This window comes from Diabrotica undecimpunctata, chromosome 2, assembly GCF_040954645.1.
Source record: "Diabrotica undecimpunctata isolate CICGRU chromosome 2, icDiaUnde3, whole genome shotgun sequence".
NCBI lineage: Eukaryota > Metazoa > Arthropoda > Insecta > Coleoptera > Chrysomelidae > Diabrotica > Diabrotica undecimpunctata.
Genome location: NC_092804.1, coordinates 58,114,400 through 58,133,602, shown reverse-complemented (window position 1 = coordinate 58,133,602; position 19,203 = coordinate 58,114,400). Strand labels below are relative to the sequence as shown.

Here is a 19,203-nt window from a genome sequence, read left to right as displayed (position 1 = left end):
GTAGTGGAAGCAACTCGCATAGGAGAAGGATACTCTGATGTAAAATCCCTGGCCCTCCAGGTTGGGGGTTGAGGCACCGGGCCAACTCCTCGGTACTCATAAAACACGTAAAATGTTAAGAAGCCTAACCAAAGCCTCGGAACAAAAGATTGGAAACACAGTAGACGAAAACAGCAAAGAAAACGGTTAATGAATTTTTGTACATGGAATGTACAAGGTATCTCCCGAAAAACACCAGAAATCATGTCAGAACTCAAAAATGCAGAGATAGATATCGCGGTACTTACAGAAACTAAAAAGAAAGGTATGGGTTCTGAAAAGTGGGGTTACTATGACCTGTTCTATAGTGGAGTAACTAAAGACCAAAGAGCACAACAAGGTGTTGCTATTGTTATTCGCAAAACTTTAAGAAGACATATTACCTCTTGGGAAGCAATAAATGGGAAGCGTAAATGAACATCACGATAAAAGGAAGCAGAATAGCCATACTAGGTGTATATGGAATTAATGAGGACGCATTGGTCAACAGTAAAGATACATTTTTCGAACAACTGAACGATGAAATTATAAAAGTAGGAACATCTAGGGAGATCATACTTCTAGGAGACTTCAACAGCAGAGTTGGATGGAAATTGAACAACAAAGTGGTAGGAACACACGGTGAAAATACCAGAAATGATAATGGAACCAGATTAATAACAACATGCACCCAAAATAACTTAAAAATATTAAATGGATTTTATCCACATCGCGATATACACAAATACACGTGGATACAACAGACCAGAAATCTGAAATCTATAATAGATTATAGCATTGTAAGACAGAGAACTAAAATTAAAATACAAGATGTTCGAGTAGCCAGAGGGCCATCATGTGGCACCGATCATCATTTGCTAAAAGTTAAAACGATACTTCCAAACAGGTACGAAAAAGAAAAAGAGCACATCGAGTCAAATCAGTTAATAAAACAAGTACGCTACAACCTAGACAGTTTAAACCATGAGAGTGTAAAGCTACTGTATAAAAAACGATTAGACCAGAAATTAGAAATGGGTAATTTCGAAAATACCGAAGAACACATCAAAAGGGCGATTCATTTAGCAGCAGAAGAAGCACTGGGGAAATGTGACGAAAATCATAAAGGAATAAAACCATACTGGTGGGATGAAGAAATAGAGAAGGAAATTAAAGATAAACGTCGGAAATACCAATTATTCTTAACAACAAAAACAGAAAACGATAAAACAATTTACAAAGAAGCACAAGCCAAAGTAAGAAAAAAGATCACTCAAAAAAAGAACGAATCATGGGAACAGAACTGCCAAAAGATCAACACCTACATAGGAGGTAGAAGAAGCACAGAGAGTTGGAGATTGATTAAAAGTATAAGAAATAATAAGAAAAAAGACGTTATATCACCAATAACAACAGAAAAATGGGAAGAATATTTCAAAAAATTACTAACAGAACAAAGACCAGAATTTGCTAACATGGAAGACAACACGATAGGTATACGTATAAATTCATCACCATTACAAATAAGTAAATCAGAGATGGAAGAAATAACCAAATCCCTGAAAAATGGAAAATCCCCTGGTCCTGTACTATATATATATATATATATATATATATATATATATATATATATATATATATATATATATATATATATATTAAACTTAGAGCTAAGATTAATATTATTATAAAAATTAATATTAAACTCACCAGTCTTCCGGGTTGAACCGCGTCGATATCCATTTTGCCGAGCTTTCGACATCCTCTCTGATGTCTTCTTCAGGGCTTCCGAGGTCTCAGTCTCCCGAGCCCCCAGACACTACTACACTCACTAGTCACTTCTAGTTCACTCACTAGTTCACTACTACACTAGTACACTACTGTAGTAGTGAACTAGTGAGTGAACTAGAAGTGACTAGTGAGTGTAGTAGTGTCTGGGGGCTCGGGAGACTGAGACCTCGGAAGCCCTGAAGAAGACATCAGAGAGGATGTCGAAAGCTCGGCAAAATGGATATCGACGCGGTTCAACCCGGAAGACTGGTGAGTTTAATATTAATTTTTATAATAATATTAATCTTAGCTCTAAGTTTAATTGTACTAACCGCGGAAATCTTTCCGAACATATATATATATATATATATATATATATATATATATATATATATATATATATATATATATATATATATATAAATATATATATATATATATATATATATATAAATATATATATATATATATATATATATATATATATATATATATATATATATATATATATATATATATAGCCCTATTTTTACAGACGATGAGGTTATTCTAGCAGGTGACGACGAAAGCGCTACATGGTAAAAAAACTTAATGAATAACATCTCAAATGGGGCCTGGAAATAAATTTTGATGAAATGGAATATTTAGTAGTAGAGGGAAACAGTAGAAACTAGATAATGGAAAACCGATCATTAGTAAAAGCTAGCTACAAATGCAAATATCTTTGATCATTCATTTCAGAAACGGGGACAGCGACGAGGACTTTAGATATAGGACATTACTCGGAAAAGTTGTAATTTGACAACTGCACTGGTATTGTGGAATAGAAACTCCAAAATGGGAGTTAAAAGACGACTTTATAAGAGTATTGTAGAGAGCATTGTGATATACGGATCGGATGTTTGCAAGATTACAAAAAAACATAAAAACAGATTAAAAGCACTCATAATGGATTTTTGGCGTTGAAGTTGCAGATTAACTAAGTTGGACTCTCATGAAGAAATAAGAGCTAGATCTGAGGTTGATATAGATATAATAGATAACATAGAAGCAAAAAGACGCAACTGTACAACCACTTAAGGGGAATGCCAGAAGATAGATGGCCTCTGAAAATATGGAAATTCTAGCCAGCTCATCGAAGTAGTAGAGGGAGACCGAATCATAATTGGAATAAAGTAGAGGAAGATGCCATGAGAACAAGACACCTCTAAAATGATAATTGGAGAAATATGAATAGATGGAGTCTAGGAAGCGAGAAACGCATAATGGTGTAAACTCACTCGTGTTTAAAAGTTCTACCTAATATATGAGAAGTTAAAGAATATAAAAATCACAAATACGTCTTTAAGTAATTAATAATGTTTTAATTAGTACGACATAATTTAATTTTTACATTAATAAAAACTTCTGAAAAATTCTTAAGTAAATAAGTAATTATCTAATTAAACCACGTGCAGTTATTTCTATAATAAATCAGAAAATAACCGAAAACTTAAGAAACTGTATAAAAATTGTTTCTATATAGATCTTTATTATTATCTCAATGCAACATGCAGTTTTTTTATCGAAATATTATTAAATTATAACTTTAAAGTAGATAATTGATAAATTGTGCAATTACAGACTATGATGTTGACGATTTAATAGTTCCTATTTGCTTAGATTATTGTCAAAATTGCAATATGAAATGTAATTTGTAAACAATTTTCTCAAGACCGTAATGGGAAAATAATGGATCTGTTTGTTTTGATTACATATTAGTTTCACTTGAAAAATTATTTCTAAGAACAATATTGATCAAGACATTTCTATTTATTTAATTTTAACATAATGTCTGTCATGTTAAATATGTACATACAGTGTGGAAAATTAGTACAGATTAGCCTCAATAAATTGGTAGTCTGTACGTTTTATGGAAAACATTCAAACACGTAAAATAATTTTTTCAATTTCCCACAATATGTAACCATATTAGTCATATAAATTATTTCTAGTTTTCGTAGTTACATAAAAAATAACTGGCTTATTGTAAGTATTTGGGAATATGGTCTATAACTGAAAAAAGGAATGGAGCGCTGTGATACATTTTTTTTATCTTAAATTATCTCAATTAAAAAAAATCACTTTCAATCTCGAAAAGCAATCGAGTGTACGATGATTTTTGTGGTTCGTCTTTATCGTTTCTTTAGTTACTCGGTAAGTAAAGCGTCGTTCGCTCATGAGGTGGCGACTGTCACGTTATTCTTCAGCTAAGGGCACGAAATGATGTATCAATGCGTTGTTCGTGGTTCCAGTAAAGCTTGCCGTTCGGATACCCGGCTAGCGTTAGTGTGCTTCGTTTCTAGCATCAACTTACCTTCAACCTGATTCGATTCGACGACACTGCTAGGCGGGGAGTTTGAGCTGGTTTGATCCTGCCTAATGTACGGTATGCATATGGAGTGCGAAAGTACGGTCTATCGATCTTTCTGGCTTAAAGAGTTTTCAAAAGAGGAGTCAGAAAAGTTACCACAGGAATACCTGGCTTGTATCGGTAAAGCGTTTATAGCGACGTCGTTTTTTGGTCCTTTGATATCGGCTCTTCCTATCATTGCGAAGTAGAATTCACCAAGCATTTGATTGTTCACACATAGACAGGGAACATGAGCTGGGTTTAATCCGTCGTGACAGGTTAGTTTTACCCTACTGATGACTCATTGCGAGAGTAATCCTGCTCAGTACGAAAGGAATCGCAGCTTCGGACATTTGGTTGACTCGAAGCTTACTCGAGCAGGTAATGGTGCGATGCTACCATCCATGGGATTATGCCTGAACGCCTCTAAGGCCGTGACAACAACTAGGCAACCGTAGTTCGCTACGATTATAGCACGAGCCCTTATTTCCGTTGAGATTATCGGTTTACGGTGTGATCGATCCTTGGCAGTAGAGCAGATCTTTAGACGGACGAACATAGGTAGTATAATCTTTTCGATTAAACCGATTGAAATTATATTTATATATATATATATATATATATATAAATATATATATATATATATATATATATTTATATATATATATATATATATATATATAATAAATATAAATATATATATATATATATATATATATTTATATATATATATATATATATATATATAATAAATACACAATGCAAGTGGGATAAAAATCTCACTGTAAATGAGGATATCGGTCAAGGAGAAATAAAAAATGAAAAAACTATTTCAATCTTTTAATAGAAAACGTTTCGTGCAGTATTTCTACACTTCTTCAGTTCTAATGATTGTAAAGTCATAGGTATATAGATGTCAAACAATGTCAAATGCATAGGTTTAGGTGTTCGAACATACATTTAAAAATTACAATAAAAATACAGTAAAAAACACATTAAGAGCTTTTTCTAGATTTGTACAACATTTGGTCAACACCACTTTCAGAGCTACCAGAGGTTCAGTTAGACTCAGAATGGACAATTTCGAAACTCAGGTGAGAGTTCGCCTTCATAACATGTCTATACACTCTGTACATCATGATATTAAAACCATCACTCAACAAATCCAATCTCTTACTGCCTAACTCAGGAATTCATTTCCTGTTCATATCATTAACAATTTCGACCTTAAACTCCACAGACAATTTCAATTTACCTTCAATAAATCTCTCAAGACACTCCAAAAAAAGATTGCTAATCTGGGCATCACCCCTTTTTCTAAAATTAAATATCAACAGAAATGGTTAAAAGATCTTACTGAAATTGATCTTCCTCCCAATGTCGCTAAATTATTAGCTCTTGGTCCTAAATTTGATTTATCTCCAACCCTGAAGGATTATTCAATTTGTAACCTTTTATCTGATGTTGAAAACATTCTTACAGTTTCCGAATCTGCAGATCTCACCCAATTAAGATCATCAAATAATAACGTTTTTATTAATTTTACTAATGCTCCAAAAAATTCACATTCAAAAATTGATCGAGCCTATATTAAAACTAAAACTTTTCTAAAAGACCATCCTGAACTATTGGTACTTTTAAGTAATAAGGGGAATACCACTGTACTTATGTATAAAGAGCAATACATGGATCTGAGCCAATTACTTTTGAATGATGAACAATATTATCGACCGTTGACCAGAAATCCCACTAGTACGTTTACTTCCAGAATCAATAACCACATTTCGAATTTAAAAAGATCCAATCTTATCACGGATGTTGTAGCCAAACCCCGCAATAATAATTACAATGGCATCTCTCCGAGATTTTACTGTTTGTAAATAGTATTTTTTTAATATACTTTCAACAGCATATAATCATAATAACGATATCAATATCTCAGACTCCTTCAAGTTTAGTGATTTTATCAATAACTTCCAACTACCTGTAGGGTTCCAAGTAGTAAGTTTTGATGTAGTGTCTCCCTTCACCAAATTACCGTTACCTGTTGTGCTTACCTCTTTACATAATCACTGGAATCAAATCCAACCCCACTGTCCTTTTGGATGAGAAACTTTCGTGGAACTCATCAAGTTGGTGTTTGACACCAACTATCTGGTGTTCAATGATAGATTTTACCTACAGATTTTTGGAACCCCAATGGGATCTACTATTTCTCCCCTTCTGGTTGGTTTCGTCTTGGATGACCTTATTGTAGATAGACTCAGTCACTTTGATTACAATATTCCGTTTGTTAAGAGGTATGTTGACGACTTAATCCTGGCCGTACACACTGAACAAATTACTCACACCCTTTCTGTTTTCAATTAATACAATCCCCACTTGCAATTCACATGCGAGATGAAGATAAATAATACCATTCCGTTCCTTGACATTGTTGATTGTACGAGGTGTTGACAACATCCTAAGAACCAAATGGTTTAGAAAGAGCGTTGCTAGCAATCGCTTCCTTAATTATTATTCCTTTCACCCTAAAAGATTCAAACACAACCTCGTACAGGGATTAGCCTTAAGGACTCATAAGTTGTCACATCCTTTATACCGAAGGCAAGCTACTTAGTTAATCAAAACTATATTAATTGAGAATTCTTATCCAACTTTTCTTATTAATAGATATCTTTTTTTCACTGCAAGGTCCTTACTTGACCTGACCTATACCAATGTGGGAGATTTTCATAATACCATACTTGACAACAATGAACTCCACGTTGATGAGGTATCCACATCTGAGTCTCCTTCTACATATTGCTCATTACCCTATTTTCCACAGGTTACAGAGAAACTTACTAAATCGTTTAAACCCCTATCTACTAAAATAGGCATCAAAAATTGCAAAACAGTTGAAAATCTCTTTTCACGCACTAAAACACCTTTAGATATTTGGGAGAAATCAAATGCAGTATACAACATTCCATGCATAGACTGTCATTTGAAGTATATTGGCCAAACAAAAAGAACTCTTAGGCGTGTTATATCTCATAAAAGCGATATCAAATGCAACAAGAACGCTTGTGCTCTTAGTACCCACTCTATCTCTCTTAACCACCAAATCGACTTTGAGAATATTAAATCTCTAGGAACTGAGGATAATTTCTATGAGATCCTTACTTGAAATGTGTCACATATTAAGGGAAAAAACTTCCATGAACAGACGTACAGACAACGATAACCTCGGCAATAATCCTTAACTTATGTAGATACACAAAAATCCAATCAAGACATGGCCTGAATTTTCGGTTTTTGTCCTCTATGAGTAAAAAGTAGTTACCATCGGATCTATTTCGATACTTCTAAACTCAATCCCTTATATTCATTTCAAAGAGAACTTCAGTCATCTTCACACATCACATCCGATGTAAAATCTGTTCCAAAAGGAACCTCATGGTGAGTTAAATAATCATATCACGTTACATTTCATTAACATTCACGTAATTCTAGGTTCCCCAACACAATTTCGTGTTCAATGGTCATCTGTACCTATATATATTCAACCTTCCTTTTTAATCCAGATTTATAAAAATTTGACTTTTCTATTCTGTCCTGCTTTAACGAGTAATTTTTTTTATCCAGTTGATTTTGCATACGAAGTCGGATTTCCATATATAGGAAGCAATAATAATTTTTGTTTTTCTTTTCGCAATAGTCGAGCCCTATCTGTTAAAAGTTGCTTTTTTTAATTTCTTTGGTGTCTTTAATAATAAAGATAACTTTCCATGCTTTTTTTTATAATTTTTTTTAAATTGTGTAATTAAGCTCTAATTAAAACAAGTTACTTTTTCTCCTGGCTTCAAGTTTCGTTATATTTTACATCAGCGATAGAATAGAAATATTATATCATATTATATTGTTTTCTTGTTAACATACTGTGACATGTTTGTGACTTTTTAACGTTTGTATCAATTTAGAAAAAAAGCTCTTAATGTATTTTTTACTGTATTTTACTGTAAGTTCAGAAATACTGCACGAAACGTTTTCTATTAAAAGATTGAGTTAGTTTTTTCATTTTTTATTTCTCCTTGACCGATATCCTCATTTACAGTGAGATTTTTATCCCACTTGCATTGTGTATTTAAATTTAGACGGTCGTACTCCTTTCACTATATATATATATATATATATATATATATATATATATATATATATATATATATATATATATATATATAATATATATATATATATATATATATATATATACCTATATATATATATATATATATATATATATATATATATATATATATATATAATATATATAATATATATATATATATACCTATATATATATACATATATATATATATATATAATATATATATATATATATATAATATTATATATATTAAAAAAAATATATATAAACAATCTGAATGGTTTGCCCACCGAGAATATGTGACGTATAACTGTCTGTGTGAAAAACATGGTTTGTCCAAATCTAAGCTGATTTTATTGTTTTTAGAGGCATTTTCGCCTAGTTTCGTGCCACTGCACAGACGTGGTCGGTTCAAATTCCGAAATAAAATTACTGGGTATACAACTTTCAGTTTTAGATGGTGCGGTGATATGCCTGACAAATCCAAGTTTTAATTTCTAGTAGTTTCACTTATCTTAACGCGCATCACATCCTGGCTGACTCATTTTTAAATTTAAGCGCATGACAATGAGCGTAACATTCAGTTTTTGACTCATACCCCAATGATCCCCACGAAGGAACGAATCTAGATGTATTAACTACGAACTATGGCCCTTGTCTTTGTTCCAGTCATCCTTGGTGATAAATGTACTATGAAAATATTATTAATATAAGAGTTGCACTGAAAAAGTAAAACCAATTAAAAAGAGGTTTAATTCTTTGTAAAAAGGTATATTTAAAAAACCCTTAGGAGGGCTACATTAAAATAAACGTTTTCGGAATAATAATTCCATTATTAGGTTAAAAGCCTAAAATAAGTATGAACCATTTAATTGAAGCAAACGTGATTGAAATGGCTTTAATTAAATGGTTCATACTTATTTTAGGCTTTTAACCTGATGATGGAATTATAATTCCGAAAACGTTTGTTATTTTAATGTAGCCCTTCTAAGGGTTTTTTAAATATACCTACTTACAAAGAATTAAACCTCTTTTTGTGATACATGGTATACAGCCAGCTTTGTGGATTTTTTAAAACCAATCGTAAATATCAGCGAACGAATCGTTCTCTCGAAAAAAACGCTTAAAGCGACCGGTGATTTTGAATGTCCATTACGCGCGCAAAATCTATTTTAAATAAAATTTGTATCAATTCGACGGTAAAAATTCGATATCTTTTGATCAGAGTGTGGTATCGACCAAAATTAAAATGTATTTACAGGTTAAGAGTGCAGCTTTTGTACTAAAGTTTTGTATTTTGCTGTGCAAATAAAGTCAGTTTTTATAAAGGTGTTAAATTAATAAGAGTTTCGCGATTTTTGCCATTTTTTAATGAATAAAATTTGTCACTTTCGTTGACCGGTCACTATGGAATTTTCATTCTTAGATCCTAATCTTTAAAACATGTCCCATGAAATTTCGGTTTTGAGTTTTGGCAATAAATGTGAGGCATTTGAAATATGCCTAAAAAACGCTGAATTTAAACTTTCACATTAGAAACGACCTAAAACATTTGAAACTGCTCTTTTTTGATTGCACATGTACGTTTTTAGAATCTACACAACTTCTGGTACAAACTTTACTCAATACTGCCTTCGTGAAGACCTTACCCATGACGTATGATGGATTATGCGTTTTTTAGACATATTTCAAATGCCTCATATTTTTTGACAAAATAAAAAATCGAAATAAAATTGGTAAACTTTTTTGCTTTTTTTTGTGGTCTCAAAATTAACATTCTCAGCAAAATTCAGCTTGTTTGTATGATTTTTAGAGGTCAAATCTCTGACGACTGGAATATTGAGATATATGGAATATTTAATATAAAATACTTCAATATCAATTATTAACCCTTTCGCCACTACGGGGGACTTAAGTTCCCGGTCGTTAGTTCATGTTAGTGCTGATGGATATAAATATAACTGCTTTTAAGTACAAATGAAATATTTCAGTAATTTATAGTCTACTCTCGTCAATTGGCAACACTGGTGTCATCACATGATTGAATTTCCTAAGCTAACATCGATGTATTGTGACATGTGCATGGCTGTCTGAGTTATTATTTATGAAATTGCAAGAACCCGTTGCTTAGTTTAATTAAAATTAAGGAATACAGCGTGCAGACGTTAATACTATTACAAGTAAGTAAAATATAATAAATAGTAATTACAGTGTAAGGTATTTTAGCAAACAATAATCTAGTGAGATCGTTTGTTCCCGACAGTAATTTTATATGGGATCAAAATTACCCATCAGTAATAAACTTTTTCTCTTTCAGATATGAGACGAAACCGGCCTCTTAGTGAACAAGAGTTAGAAGAAGCTATAAATAATATAACTGACTCAGAAGAAGAACCCTTTTCAGCATCTGATGAGTCTGACTATATTCCTGGAGACAGCGAAGATGGAAGTAAAGGAGGAGTTCAAATGAGCGACGAAGAGGAGGAAGGTAACAGCAGTACTGAAAGAGCAGATATAAGCAGCGATTATGAACGAATCTAGATGTATTAACTACGAACTATGGCCCTTGTCATAGGGTGTCAATCTTTTGGAATTCAACGGACAGTGTTCTGAGCTAGATGTGTTTCTAAAATTATTTCCTAGAAGCTTATTTACACATATTGCTGATAGTACTAATAAACGTTTAAAGTTATAAAAAAAAAAAAGAATTTGAAACTTAACCGCGAGGAGACCGACATGTATGAAATTATGATACTACTTGGATGCACTCTTGTGATATCCTATAACAGGGTGCCGAGTTTTTATCATTACTGGTTCAACAATGAATCATTGTTAAATAGTATAATAAAAAATGCTATCGGTAGAGATCGATGTACTTTCCTACTTTCAAAAATGTATTATACTGACCCAACAAAACCTCAAAATTGTTCTAAAACAACAATTTAGAAGACATCTAAACTGTTTAAAAACTCGATTTCAAAAGGCAAAATCTAAATCTTCTTACCAATCCATTGATAAAACGATGGTAAAATTCAAAGGGCGATCATCTCTCAAACAATACATATCTTACAAACCAATCAAGAGAGGTATCAAATTATGGCAACGATGCGATTCCATGACTGGTTACATATTCGACTTTAACATCTACTCCGGTAAGAAAATCACAGCACTAGAGGGGCCTCTTGGAGAGAGTGTGTTAGCGACACTATGTCAAACACTTCAATCAAAAGACGTATGTTTGTGTATTGATCGTTGTTTTAACACTGTTAATTACATGAATAATCTTGAGTTTCCATGCGTTGGTACATACATTAAGCGCAGAAAGAATACGCCACAATTTATTGATAAGAAAGTATCTAAAGGCGAATCTGATTCATTGGTAAGTGATAAAGGCGTAATGGCAGTTATATGGCAGGACACTAAAGAAGTTTTACTTTGATCAAACTGCCACTCGCGATCTTTATCGCAGATTGAAAGAAAAGTAAAAACAGGCGAAAATTGCACTTTTGATTGCCCTGAAGCTATAGTATTTTACAATAAATATATGGGAGCGGTTGATTTGGCTAATCAAAAGATTACCACCTATGATTTAGACAGAAAATCTACTAAATGGTGGCTTAAAGTTTTCTACAAACTGTTAATGGCATCTGTAATCAATTCATGGATAATATTTTCGAAAATTCAGAATAAAAGGAAGAAAGTTCCTCTTCTTCATTATTTAGTACCTGTAGCTAAGCAGTTGATAAGTTTGGGGAGATCCAAAGCCAAAATTAAAAGAAGAGTCTCTGGTCGTGCAGGTAGGCACACAAAAATGCATAAAATTATGACAAATATTGTAGATCACCTTCCAAAACAAACTAGCAGTAAAAGAAGATGTTTCAGTTGTTCTCAAAAGAAGAAGGAAATCCGTACAAAAGCTTTATGTGTTGGATGCAATATGCCATTGTGCAAAAAGAGTTTTCTCTTTCCACATTCCACTCATAAGTGGGTTTCAAATATACCCTATTTTTTCATAAATTTTTTTTTGTAATTGAAGGGGTCAATGCAAAAAGTGCCTTAGTCACAAATTGGTAATTGTGAGATATTAAGGTTTGAAAGGTTATTTTTGATTTTGAAATATTACTGAAAATGTTATGATCAAAATGTGTGTTGCGATTTATTCTTTTTGTAAAGGTTCTTCGACTTTCATGAATAAACAAAACATAAAGCTTTGCAATTTTCTAAAAAAAATTTAAATATTTTGTGACTTAGGCATATTTTGTGTTGCAATTTGTTATTTCGTGGAAAATTAAAGATATATCATAAAAAATAGCGTTTATACTGAAATAATATTTATTATGTGACACCGTAAGAACATAGAACATACAAAATGTAAGAAATGTAAGAACATAAACATTGTATTAATTACACAGCATGCTTGCAGAAAATATTAGAACATGATAGGAAAAAAAGCTATTCATAAACTGCGTCAGCCTCTTGCACCTGATGAAGTTCTTCATTCACAAGGTTATTTTGTTGGATTATACTCCCATTGTCAGACATGGTTGGAGTAAAGAATTCAGTGTCCAGTGATATAATGTGTTTGACAAGATGCATTACGTTGTCAAATTTCAACTGTTTAATTTGAAGGTATTCATTCGCATAGGCCAGCGTGGGTTGGCCGCAAACTTTACGGTTTTGACCCACTTTGTAAAGTTTGATTGGTTCCATTGGGTCAGAATAGGTTGCATTGAGCTGTGGTTGCTCATTACGCGAAAATATGATGCGTCTAGCTTTCGAAATTCCCGGCACAGTTTTTTTTATATGGGAGTCTAACCATAATTTATAGTTTTTCACTTTTATGCTACGATCGTCTTTTTCCAGACATCCATTTGACCTCAGCGAATGCTGTACAAATACGACATCAAATGGGTTTTTCTTTCTGCAACCTTTTATCATATTGACATAAACTTCAGGGTTGTCAACTTTGTCGTACTTTAATCTTTGTTTTTCAATCACAGCGAAATCTCGATCGACTGGCATCATACTGTGACCGGGTATTGGATACCAGATTTCTATAGCTTCAAAAATATTATTGGAACAAAGCTGATCCAAAAAGACAAATAAATATCTATTTTTATTCTGGCTGAAGCAGTTGTCGCAAAAAAGTTTCAAATAAGGTTGTTCTGGCTTCTGATTTTGCGTAATATAGTCCTGAAGGCAAGAAATAACCTCGTTTGGTCCCTTCTGAGCAAAGTGTTCTGCATACATATACATATTGGCTTTTCCTGTCGTTAAGCAACGTATTCCCAAATTATGAATCCACAACTGACGCAAATAGTATTCGTCCGTAATATTCGTTACAGGAACAGGCAAATTTTTTTGATAATCTAAGCAAATTGATAGAACGTAAGGATCATTAGCTTTTGCTTCTTCCGAAATTTTCTTTTGAAACACTTCAGCTTTTCTTATGTGCAGTTCTCTTGCTACCTTGAGAGTTTGTGTCGATGTCTTATCATGTGCCACTTCAGCTTGTTGTAAACGTGTCAGAAATAGAGCGCATTCTTTACAGATGTCTTTTCTTGGGAATCCAAATGATATGTTATATTCTTCTGTAAAAATTTTCCCGAATATCTCGTATTACACTTTTTCATTTTGACTCTTTTCTAAGAAGTTTCAGTGAAGTTTAGCAACAGATAAATGGGAATCCAAATACTTCCGAAGTTTATTATCAGATCTGCTGTAATGAGACTCTCGACCTGGCAGTTCTTCTATAAATTTTCTAACTGCGGCTAAAGTATTAATTTTTGTTCTATTTGGCCCAGTGTGATGAATACCTCTAGAATCCTTAGGATCTGCATTGTTTTTTTGAATCTTCCGGCGCAGTTTAGAGCATTTTATTCCATGTACTGCTGAAAATGCCGACTGACATAGTGTTATCAGTTTTCCGTCAATCTTTATTTCATATAGAAAGCTTCGGCTCCTATGTCGTGGATTGATAGATTTTCTTGATCTGTGTCGTTTGACATCCGTAGGACGTACACAACCTTCAAGGTATAAATTCTGTTGTCTAGATGACGTTAAATTGTGATAGGCCTGGAAAATTTGGTTTTGTTGTTCTTCGCTTAATTTTAAGGAGCATTTACAACGACAGTTTGTTATTTGTCTTCTTTGGTGTTTTCGAGAAAACGACTCCTTACTCTTGATGGTTCTTTTCCATGCATCCTTATTAATCTTTCTTTTCTTGCCCTTCTTTACTTCTGGGTGCTGGGATTCATTGACTTCATACACCACATTTTGGGTAATAATATGTGTACTGATTTGTGTGGAGGATCCAGGGATGTCCATATTTTCTAGACCATGTTCCATCGTAGCACAGGAACTAGAGGTTTTACCCTCCTCTGGAGATCTATTGGTTCTCTGGTTGCTTCTGCATGGAGCAGGGTCATCGACTTCAGAACTATCTTCGTGTTCGCTATTTGGTTCATACCCACTGCATGATGCCGAATAATCTGACCATTCACCATCAGCTGAAGTAAAATAATAGTTGTTAAAATATGCGAGGTTAGAATGTAGTTAATAATGCATAACTACAAAATAAATCTTATATCCCTCGTGAAAACGATCAGTAGTACCTGCATTAACAAAATATATTTATTCCACTTTCTTTACCTGCCATGTTTATTTTTAAATGATAATTACACACAGGATTCACAGAGACGTAATAAACACACATAACCTTGTAATAACGTGACTAAGGCACAATTTGCACCGTATACTGCATATTTTGTCAAGTTGGTGACTTAGGTACATTTTGCGTTGTAAACAAGCGAAACTCCTATCAGCAGAGAAAATGTAAAATAAGCGACTTAGGTACAGATTTCTGCAACTTTGAAACTACCATCTGAAAGCTTATAATAAATGCCACTAGATGGTGGCACTAACCCAATTCCGTAAAAAAAGTGACTTAGGCACTTTTTGCATTGACCCCTTCAATTGCTCTTTTTTTTACTGATGGGACCTTAAAATCTCAGTCAAAACTACTGTTGGGGCCAAAAGTTCCCACCTCCTTAGAACGGACAAATGTGAATTTTACGACTAATTATATACATAATTTGTATAAATTAATTATTCTGATTATAAAACTAAATTGTTTCAGTCTCTTACATGTAAAACTAAATTCCGTGGTGAAAGGGTTAAAAGGTAAATCTGAATTTCGGAATCAAAGTTCGAAAATATGTTTTTACTGCGGAATAACATACTATTTTTTCTAAATTGCATTCAATATTCGATACTTAAAAATCCATCATTAAAAAATGTTTTGACATTTAGGTACTATTATATTCTAATTTAAAAAAACGTCAAGCCCGTTCGTTGTGTTCTAGTATTCAAATTTCCCCAAACATTTAATTTAATTTTATGTTTTTTGAAGTCCATGAAATTATTTTCCTGTTCTTTTTTATACAACCAGTGATATTTTAAGTTTCTTAGCAAAAATTTGGCCGTATTTCTAAAAAAGTTAGCATTCGCCAAAATTTACACTGTCAAAAACGCTCTCGCCATAATTTTAACTTTCATTTTTGTAACATGGATATAATTTATTTTGTATACTCGATTCACTGATCCCAGTTCCAAGTGTCTAATAAATTTGGCATATAATCCATTTTTCGCTATATTTAATAAATTTTTACTTCGCATGTAATTGGCTGGAAGTTACTCTACAACCAAGCACAGATGTGCTGAAAGTCAATACTAATTTCGAATTAAAGTAAAGAATTATTCCTACGTAGTTTTTATCAACAAAATAAAACTGCATCAAATAAAATCGACATTTAAATGTTTATTTTTGTATTTTTTAGTTAAGTTTTTAATTAAAATTAATAGACTTCCCCAATATTCAGATTATGCTTCAAGAAGTCTGTAACAGTAAGTTTACTTCAGCTACTAATATTGTGTGTGATATGCTTGGTTCACTGATCTCAGTCCCAACTATCTAGTAAATTTAGTCCTAATCATTTTTTGCTACGTTGGTTAAATTTTGACCGAAAACAAAGCATACGCGCTCAAAACCAACATCAATTGTAACTTACCGGTAAACAGTTATTCACAAGAAGTTTGACAACCACATATTGTTCAATTCACAAGAAGTTTGAATTGGACTGTATCAATTCAAATGTTTATTTGTAATTTAATAGTAGTTTGTAAATTATTATTTACAAATAGAAAGTTTTTAATTAAAATTAATAAACATTATTTTTTTTGCGCTAAATATCCTCTTATAAAAATGCTGTGATCTAAGGAAAGATGTATTTGCATGCTTCGTGAACTTGGAAAGGCATTCGATAAAGTACGGCATGTAAAATTAATGCAGATGATAAAAAATATAGGAATATATGACAAAGATATTGGTGTCATTAAAAATTTGTACTGGAATCAAACCGCTATCTCCATACAGCAAGAAGTCAAACAATCTTGCATTTTGTCTCCAACATTGTTCAATGTTTACTTGGACCAACTATTTAAAAAGGCAGTTTAGAGACAGTCATATCGAATCAAAATGAACGGGGAACTACTTAATGTAATTAGAGACGCGGGCGATACAGTAATTCTGTCAGATAATATTGAAGGTCTCCAAATATTCGCGAAATAGGAGAGAAATGGACATTAAAATATAATCAAACAAAACCAAATTTTTATTCTTTAGTTAAAAACCCACATCTAGATGCAGAGCTTCAATTAAATGGAGCTCAAGTTAAAAAAAAGTTAAAATTGAAAAAAGTATTAAGTATGAACGGACTTGAAGCATTGGAAATGTGGATTTATTGGCGGATGCTTTAGATATCTTGGACAGCAAAATAAACTAATCAGGAAGTACTAAGGAGGAACAACAGAGATGGAGAATTGCTAAAGACTGTTAAACACCGGAAAATGTCTTATCTGGGATATAAAGGGAGGAGAAATCGATATAGAATGCTACAACTGATCCTTAAAGATCAAATAGAAGGCCGTAGAGGTGTAGGAAGAAAACAGATTTCTTGGTTAAAAAACATTCGTGAATGGACTCAGATATCAAATGCAGGACCATTATTCCATATGGTAGAAGATCGAGAAGCCTTTGCAATGGTGATCGACAACATCGGATAATTCTGATATGGCACGTGAAGAAGAAATAGTCACACTTATTTGAGCTATTAATTGTGAGAGTTAGTCATTTTTGTGTTATATGTTTCCGACAATACGGGCCAGATAGCGCAAACGATAAAATGTTTGATTATCACGTAGAAGGACGGAGTTCGATCTCCAGCGCCGGCGAAATTATCTAGATATTTTTAAAATGTCTTAAGGCCATGGGTCGATTCAGCCTGTATAAAAGGAATACCTTTAATTAAAACCAGGGGTATTAATAGGCGGTTGAAGATTGTTACCTTCCTTGTATACTAGGGCCAAGAAATAGCCAAGAAAGCAGGCCTTTTTTTATTTTATAATTTAATTATTTGACAATTTACTAGTTTATTCGTATTATTTAGCTCTTGTCTATTTGAGTTTATTTATTTTTTCACATTTTGTATCTGTCTTATTACAGTGTGGGATTAGTTGCTTAGTTTTTCTTTACTGTCAATTTTGTTGAAGATATCTATATCTTCAACTTGATTATTATATTTTTATTCAGTTTCTTTTCAACATGTTATTTGTCTATCTGTACTTAGCAATTAGATGTGTACAAATAACTCGACTCATCTAGCTTTTCCGACCTTTATAAAAATCCTCAAGTAAGTGAAGTCTTCTACATGCTTGCTTTTATGATTTTAATTTTTAAATGTATTTATTTTCTAATTATTTCTAATATTCAGTTTCAGTACTTTATTTTGGTGCATCGAGTCATCCTTTGATATAATTTGCAAATGGCATATATATGTTTGTCTGAGCAAGTTACATAAAGGTTGAAATGAAGCAAAAATATTATATACCAATCCGAATCTTAGGATATCCTTTATTTACAATTTATTTTTATTATATTAAAATATAGAGCCATCAAAAATCTGACAATCTGACTGACAAATACATAACCAAACTTATTAGTTAAAGTTTTTACAACAAAATTTTTAATACAATCTGTTGATAAACAACAGACATAAATGTAATGCATAGAATACTGGCGCCGTCACGAGGAGGCCCCGTTGAAACTAAATCTAGCGGATCTAGACTGGAGATAGTTGATAAGCACTCCCCAAGCCAAGCCGTGAGACACCGTAGTGTACGGTGTAAGGCACTAAGGTGACAGTCACAGACGGTTCCTTTGGGCAACAAGTCGCATTCCATCGTATTTAGACCTTAATCTCGCAAACAGGACTCTGCGAGAGGTAGACTGTCTTTCCCTAGCTACTTGTGGAGCCAATATGGATAAACGAAATAAAAAAGAAAAACTCAGGGGCAAATTGTTCCCGAGGCCTAAAAGGAGCTCTGAAGGCAAAACTACGGTTTCTAAAGCCAAAGGCAGGAAACTTCTAAAGTAGATCCAAACGCCGAAAGGCCAGGAAGCTCTAAAGAAACCTTCCATGCTGAAAGGCAGGGAACCACAAAGTCTATCAGAGTAATAACGTTGGAAGACATTGAACTCACATGACAGATGAATAGCTTAAGGCTGCAAAGGTATCTGGCATCTCTAAAACCAAAATCAATAAGCTGGTGAAACAAGGCCAAAATTTTAAGCAAGTCAAAAGAGATGTAATCAAGGCCAATTTTACCAATGCTGCTGCAAGGGCAAAAAAAGTTGTCGTCAAAGCCATTAGAGGCCATGACAAAACAAAGACAAACTTAGAAGGCCCAAAAAGGCCAAGATCAGACGGAAGCACACCACCCGAAAGCCAACGCAAAGGGAAAATGCCAAGAA

The 19,203-nt window shown here is 33.0% G+C and overlaps 1 protein-coding gene across 1 annotated transcript; it reads left to right on the top strand.

Moving 5' to 3' along the window:
• The first annotated feature begins 452 nt into the window (after positions 1-452).
• On the top strand, positions 453-10,874 carry LOC140433692 (uncharacterized). The gene is made up of 2 exons (XM_072521670.1): positions 453-1,200; positions 10,651-10,874. Exons 1-2 carry the CDS (start codon positions 453-455, stop codon positions 10,872-10,874), a joined length of 972 nt encoding a protein of 323 aa, XP_072377771.1.
• The last annotated feature ends 8,329 nt before the right edge of the window (positions 10,875-19,203 follow it).